The sequence below is a fragment of the Pteropus alecto genome, unplaced genomic scaffold, assembly GCF_000325575.1.
Source record: "Pteropus alecto unplaced genomic scaffold, ASM32557v1 scaffold213, whole genome shotgun sequence".
In the NCBI taxonomy this organism is placed as follows: domain Eukaryota; kingdom Metazoa; phylum Chordata; class Mammalia; order Chiroptera; family Pteropodidae; genus Pteropus; species Pteropus alecto.
Genome location: NW_006434829.1, coordinates 742,849 through 750,349, shown reverse-complemented (window position 1 = coordinate 750,349; position 7,501 = coordinate 742,849). Strand labels below are relative to the sequence as shown.

At 52.8% G+C, this 7,501-nt stretch overlaps 1 protein-coding gene across 1 annotated transcript in view; it reads left to right on the top strand.

The window, feature by feature from the left end:
• The window catches only part of LOC102892750 (splicing factor SWAP), a 62,729-nt gene that overhangs the window by 12,164 nt on the left and 43,064 nt on the right, over window positions 1-7,501 (top strand). The window contains exons 6-7 of the mRNA XM_025045494.1: window positions 146-258; window positions 1,169-1,304. Of these exons, the coding sequence (XP_024901262.1) occupies window positions 146-258; window positions 1,169-1,304 (249 nt within the window). The remainder of the gene's footprint in view (window positions 1-145; window positions 259-1,168; window positions 1,305-7,501) is intronic.

Here is a 7,501-nt window from a genome sequence, read left to right as displayed (position 1 = left end):
CTGGATATGTCCGAAGATGTTTGGGGGCGGCGGATGACCAAGAAATGACTCCATACAGCTGTGCCTCTGTCCGCTTCTCGGTGTTTGCATAGCTCATGCGTACCTTTCCTGTCACCAGGATCTTGAGGTGTGCTTTTGCTTTCAGAGTCGGGAGTCAGCTCTGACAACGAGGACGACGATGACGAGGGCGATGGGAGTTACCTGCACCCGTCCCTCTTCGCCTCCAAGAAGTGCAGCCGCCTGGAGGAGCTGATGAAGGTTTTCTCTCTCTGTCGCACTGTTTCTGGCCATGACCAAACTTCTGCTAGTGTAGTTGCCCAACGCAATTAAGTGCGCGTTTGCTTCGTGTGACAGCTGCATCTCCTTGATCCGTCGTTGAGGTCTACTGTGCACTTTTCTGTTTGGTGGCGGAGGATTTAGTTCCTTTATTTCTTACATATCCCGTTTTGTAAAATTGAGCAGATTATTTTCGTTTTATTATAATTTACCTTTTGGGTAAATTTACCTCTTTCGCATAAGCAGAATGTCGGTTAAGACGCGGGAATTGTTTTGTGCAGATTTTGTCACGATAGGATTGGATTTTATAGGCATCCAGAGTATGTGCTATCAGAAGGGGCGTGTTACTGTCACGGTAACACAGTATGCTACCTAAAAACATGAATAATTCTCTCGATTTCCCTCTCCTTGCTGTAAAGGAGTCGCTCGGCGTCATGTGGTCAGGTGACACACTCGGGCAGCATTTGGGGTGTGGAAGCGGGAGCCCCCAGACTCAGCATGCATCTCAGTGCCGTGTGGTGTGGCTGATTGGGGGCGAGTTGGGGGGGGGTGACAGCTGATCAATGTGACTTGAAAAGCTAGTGGCGATTAAAAGTCAGGGGTTGCTCTAAGGAAGGGCGAGGCTTCAGGCTGAGAGTGAGCAGGACGCTCGCACTCCGCGGCCGCAGTCCCGGCTCGGGGGCACTCCGCTCGTGAGGCAGAGGGAGGCCACCAGCTGCTCAGTTCTCTGGCACTCATGGCCCGCCAGCGTGCTCGGCCAGTGTGCCAGGACCTGCTTGCGTGGGTGTGCTGCGGACTCGCCGAAGTGCACGTGCTGTTCTAGAGTTGCCACGGACAAGTTCCATGTGACAGAAGACAGGAAGTGGTGTGACTGTGCCTTCTCTGTCTGCAGCCTCTGAAGGTGGTGGACCCGGATCACCCCCTCGCCATGCTGGTCCGGAAGGCCCAGGCCGACAGCCCCGCCCCCACCCCACCTGTGGCCGATGGCGCTGCTGGGCAGCCCTCCCAGGTGGAGTACGCCGCTGACTGTGAGTACCTCTCCATGCGCCCGGCCTGCACCTGCAGGGCTCAGCCAGCAGGGGAGCCCCACAGGTGGGAGGTGGGTCTGGCAGAGATGCCCTGTGGAGCTCAGTCCCTCGGGTCTTTGTGCTTAGCCATCCTTAGTATGCGGCCCCATCCTGTGCTCAGATGTCTGCGGCATCAGCTCTGCATTCGAGGAAGGGCAGGGGCAGAGAGCAGGTCCTGGTGGCTCGGCCCCTCTTCAGAGACCTCCCCAGAAGCCATGCCTGGTGACTCCCCTAACTCTTACAGACCGGGATGGTGTCACGTGGTCGCCCCGTCCTGTAGCAGAGGCTGAAAAACGGGTTTCGTGGACACATTGCTGCCCAGCGCCCAAGTTCTGTTAAGAATGGGAGGAATGGACGTTGGTCGATGTGCAGTGTTGTCTGCCACTGTCGTTGTCTTGAAGACACACAGCCTGAGACAGTGTGCAGTGCGTACCTCAGACCCAGTTGCGGTTCCCACCTCCTCTCCCTGACCGCTAGCCTTCCGTCTGATTGCTTAAAGATTATTAGAAAGAGATATCTTGAAGTTCTATTCAGGAAATCATCTGAGAGTATTTGACTTCGGTCTTACTCTCAGGTTATTTAAAGTTGCTTCCTTCAGAGATTAAGTATTAGGTGAGAGAAGAACCATTTGCAGAGTCTGCTTCATGTGGACGTGGGTCCAGTGAGTCCATCTGTAACGCTTGTCACTCTCAGGCAGGGGTTGGAAAGCCAGCCTGAGATTAATTCTCCCTTAAAATGCAAGCTGCTTGTTGCTCGGGCCCGAGCTTGTGTTCGGATGGTGGCCGTGTCCTTTTGTCCTTTGGCACTTCCCTTCCAGCGCCGGCTTCACTAGCGTGTCATTTTGATGTGCTAAATTAACATTTTCAGACTCTAAAAATAAGTTATCTGAGTGAACTGAATGCATGTGTTCTTTTAAAAGAAAAAAAAAAAGCCTCTTAAAGAACTTAGGCAATTTTCTCAGATGATTAAATCAAGTCAAACCGCATTTCTTGGAATGTTCGAGCCACGGTGCGGGGCTCACATCACGCACATGCACCTCGGTTACGTTCCACGCCGGAGCCTGACGTGAGTGTCAGAGGCAGCGGTGTCCCCAAGGCTTCTGTAAGTCACTCGTGAGGCCCCTGCTCACGGCGGGTCCTTGTAAACGGCCCGCACGGAGGGATCCAGAGATTCTCCACCTTCTGTCCGTCAGGTACACGGTCACTGAGCAGGACGTCTCTCCGGCCTCCTCGCATCTTTTCTCAATCCTGTCTGAAGCTCACGGGTCAAATGCAGTGCCCGCGCACTTCCACCCGATTCCTCAGGCTGGTACTTTGTCCCATGGAAAGGGACAGAATCTGGGAGCGGGCGGCCTTTCCTGACTGTCCTGCTCGCACTAGTGTGTGTGCAGCTGAACGCTGAGCTCGGTGATGGTGCCGTGTGTCTACAGACCCAGGGCCGGGCGGGAGAGAGGACAGGGCCGACAGTGGGCCAGGCTGAAGATGGCTCCTGCGTGACACCCGGCGTTACTGTGAGACCCCACAGTCTGATGGGTGACAATGGCCCGGGCCCAGTGATGGCCATGTGAAGATCAAAGGGTGGGTGGGCCCCAGGGGGCTCACTGCAGTCCCTCCGGTGGCCCACGGGGGGCCCAGAGGCTGAGATGAGCCATGGGAGACTCCTGCGCTGGCTTTATGCAGATCCTGCATGCCTGCTCACGGCTGTGACCTCCCAGCTCCCTGCCTGCCCCATGATCCCCAAAAGAGGAGCTCCAGCCAGGGGCACCAGCTAGTAACCGCCTCTGCTCTCCGTAAAGTGGTTGTTTGGATGGCTGTCGTCTCCCGCACGCAGTTGGGGGGTGACAGGGCGGGTGGAGAGCAAGCCCGCTGTGACACTTTGGGTTCCGGACACAGGCGCCGCGTCGTGGGCCAGCCTCAGCCTGAGCTCCGGCCTGGCGGAGGCGAGGCGTCTGCAGACGGGCGCGGTGGGTTAGGCGTGGGTTGGCCACGCCAGAGGCACAGGAGGTTCCAGATGCTGAGGTGAGCCATCTCAGTCTACAAGTATCAGCAATAAGTTCGTATTTTGTACAAATAGAAGGCAGTCCAGCAAAACATAAGGCAGGCCAGGTGGTACTCGTAGGCACCCACCTGCGTCCAGCCTCTGCTGTGGATGCAGAAGGGATCACGGGCGTAGGGGCAGTGGGACAGGGGTCTCACAGGGCTTCTCCGTGAAGGCCATGCTCAGCAGCGGCAGCGCTGCTCAGGCTGGGATGGGCGGGGAGTTGAGCAGCTGGACTCGGAGGGGAGGGAGGTGAACGGCTGGTGTCACCGTGGAGCCGCACGCTTGGACCCCTTAATAAACCTGGCTGTGAAGAAGGGAGGGGCCCTACCTGGCAGATCCTGGGAGAGCCCCCTTAGCACATGCTCCTGGGGTCGCCATGGCAACCGCCTGTGGGATCCAGGGGCCATAGGGCAGAGGTGGTCTGGATGGTTGGCTGGACTGGTCCCAGTTTCCAGGAGGAGCCATGAGGTAGAACTTGGGCTCCAGCTCCGAGGAACACCCAACAAAAATAAATGTAATCGCCTGTGTTCGGGTTTGCAAAGGTGTCGGTTTTATCTGTGGTTAGATTCTATGGTTATCTAAAAAATAGTGAGCAAGAACAGGAAAACAAGAAAGACGCGGTAGGGGGAGACATCACCGTAGACGACATCTCGGCCTGAGTCGTGGGTGATTTACTAGCGGTCCCCAGCCTCTGTGGCACCAGGGACCAGTGCTCCTCTGAGCATCTGATCACGCCCGAGGATCCGAGGCGGAGCTGAGGCGGGGTTGCTGGCGCTGGGAGCGGCTGCAGATACAGATGAAGCTTCGCTTGCCCGCTGCTCACCCGCCGCTCACCTGCAGTGTGGCCCTGCTCCTCGGGCCAGAGAGCAGGTCTCAGACTGCTGCGTTCCAGCTCGAAGCCGGAAAGTGAGCGCGAGCGCCTCCCAGGCCCGCTCCCTCCCGCACCACCCGCGGACTGAGGCTGGAGCTGGGCTCGGGGTGGACTCGATCTTGCTTGGGGTTTTCAGGGCTGTTTCTTGCTGGGCCAGCTAGTTCCACAGCAGGTTTTCAAGCAGGTGGCCTTTTATCTGAGCTTTCCAGGGGATTCAGTGTCGTGTTCACTGGAATAATAATTCTCTTTTCTCAGAGTTCATCTGTTGGCATAAATTTCCATCACGTACATAATTAGTCAGGTTAACTGGAAAAAACAGTTTAAGAGAAAAACCACAGGTACAAACAAAAAGGCCCCTGCGTCAGCAGAGGAGACGCTGCGCCCCGCGTGCGGTGGTCACCCAGCACGGGCCCCAGGGACTCGGGTGGGAGCGAGGGAGGCCCCAGGCCGCCGCTCAGGGGCCCAGGAGGAGGAAGCCGTTTGAGAAACATCTCCTTAGAGCCTCGCCTTCTGTCCAACAGCAGAGTCACTTCCAGATGTGAGTGCCAGATGCGAAAATTCTCAGGAAGCGAGGCCACTGTAACAGATAACGAGTCATCTATTTTAAGGCAATAGACATTATATTCTGCTAATAGGAAAAATAAAAATGTTGAGAAAGCAGAAAAAAGTGCCTTAACATGCAAACAGCTTTTACAGTGAAATTGGAAAAACAAACAAATAGTTCAGTAGGAAAATGAACTGCAGTGTGAATAATTCATAACGGTGATAACGGCAGAACATTTTTTAAAGGTCTGCCCTTGCCCCCCCCTCAGATGGCACTGTGTCTGCTGACTTCAGGACCTACCCTCCAGAGGAAATGACCTCCGGGGCTCCCCTAACCCGGTCAACCCTTAAGGCAAGTGTTGGGGCCTGGGACTCCGGCAGGAAGGGCCACCCCGCCCCCACCGGCCCCGGCACGTGAGAACAGTTTGGGACTGTAAGTTCAAGGGCAAAACCGAGGTTTTTGGGCTGTTGGAAATGTTATTTACGTACACAAGTCTGAATTTCTTAATAATTACAGGGGGTAAATAGAAGTGAGGGTGCTGCCTACGGTGACGCGCCGTTTCTCCGCCGTTACGTAAGCAAAGACAGGAAAGGCTGACAGGTGCTCACAACTGCAGGTGTAGGTGCGTCCGCCGGTGTGGAGCACAGGTTGGCAGCGTGTATCGGAACCTGCACTGCAGACCCCTGACGCAGCGTTTGCACTTGACCTCAAGTGCACTGTAAAGACAGCTGCAGGAGTGCTCACTAAGGAAGACATTTCGCCGTAGCCGGGCCGAGGCGCCCTCTGCTCTTCAGTGGGGCCTCGGGGACACGGGAGTGGCCCCCAGGGGCACTGGTGCAGGCCTGGGAATGCTGCCTGAGGCCGGCCTGTCGCTGGCGAGGGAGGGGGTGGCATGAGCGTGAGACCACTGTGTTAGCCGTAAAGAGACAGGGTGTCCTCTGGCCAGCCAGAAACACACAGCTGCGCACTCAGAGGGTTAAGTCTTGGGACAGGATGAAGCTTGTCCCCGTCCCTTGTACCGTCGAGGCTTTTCCCTGTCAGAAAAATACAGGTCTGTGATGCTCGTTTTGAAACTAAACTGGTAAACGCTTCTTCGCTCTTCTGTGGTTTCAGTTTGCCAGCTCTTGGGGACAGCTCAGGCTGTCCATCCTGTTACGTTGCCAGCTGTTCAGTGTCCCCTGAAGACGTGTGTGGTCCTTCCTCGTTGTTTACTGTCGACTGGTCAGAGATTCCCTAGGTTCTGGCAGCCTAGGAGGAAAAGCAAAAATTAAAAAATAAAATAATTTTTTTATTTCGAAAGAACTTTTTCTAGAAACTCTTTAAATGTAGATAAGTAAAACTAACAATTCCTTTTACTTTTTAGTCTGACAATGAATGTTTTTCATGCTCTTTATTTTCTGTCGTTACTTAGTTGTTTTCTGCTTCTTAGCCATAAATCCTTGCAGAAGACTCCAATAAGTAAAATTAATTATACAAGAAGCAATAATACTGAAATACTGCCCAATATTATAGCACACAGCTTTTTTAAAAATAAAACGCCAGCTCTCTTTTTTTAATGTTTCATCCTATAAATAGCTTAAGTGAAATTAAACCACATCATGTGGCTAGACTAGTGATTTTCTTGATTCTGTTCATTTTTTAAATGTGGCTTGGCGGCTGTTTTTTGTTTTTCTGCAAAACCATGACCTTGAAGTGCTTTGCTTACCTTCTAAACCTTTTTTTTTAAATGGTTTTATTTTAGTTTGAGAAAAGTAAAAGCAAAAATATTACCCAAGGCTCCACCACCCAAAAGTAGTCATTTTTAGTATTAGGCGAACATCATTGACACAGTGGAGGAAACATAATTGTGATAAGTAAAAAAGAAAAACAGAAGCTCATATCTATAGAACACAGATACAATCTTTATTCAAAGGTATGGTTGTGCTGCTAGAAATATTTGTGTTAAATTGGAAATTAAGTTCTTTAATTTCACTTGAATTTAACAACCTATAATCAACAATCAAAGTGAAGTAATTGCTGAACTGTAGATAAAAGTTTCTTCTATATCAAGAATTCAGTTCTGAAGAGAAAAGTAAGGAGGTCGGAATTACAGGATTTTTTAAGCTTTTGTTCCTGTCTTAAATGTTGTTATTAAATGAGAGGAAATTAAGCGCTCGCAGGACGCTCTCCCTTCACCTGTGCCCTCAGTGCCGTCTCCTGCACGAGTATAGTGCTGCCCTCGCGAAGGTCTGCGGTGACAGTGGCGGTGGCCGTCCCCCGCCTGCCGCGAGGCTCAGTGCCGCAGTTCAGTGGATTCACGTGTTCACAGCCTCCCCGGTCAGGTTCTCCCTGACTCGTCTCTTGGGAGTTCAGATTGCACAAACAAGTTTATGCCCGAGTTCTGTTTCGTGGGTCCTCGCATACCTGAGAGATGCCGGCCTCCAACCCCAGTGGAGATGGGCAAGCTCGTCCGGTAGAACAGCCTCGGGGAGCATTTTCTTTCTCTGCTGTCTTCGTAAGCCAGAGTCTGGCGTGCTTCTAACCCAGCAACCCAGGTGGGCCACGACTGCCACTGACTGGTTGTGTAGGTTTGTTGCTTGGTTGGATTTTAGTCATGGCTCCCGGGTGCTGTTCTCTGCGATCTCATGTTTGAAAATGTCTCCCTTTTACCATACGTAACAGCTTGGCAAAAATAATACGTTTAGTCACGCTTGTAGGGCCGAG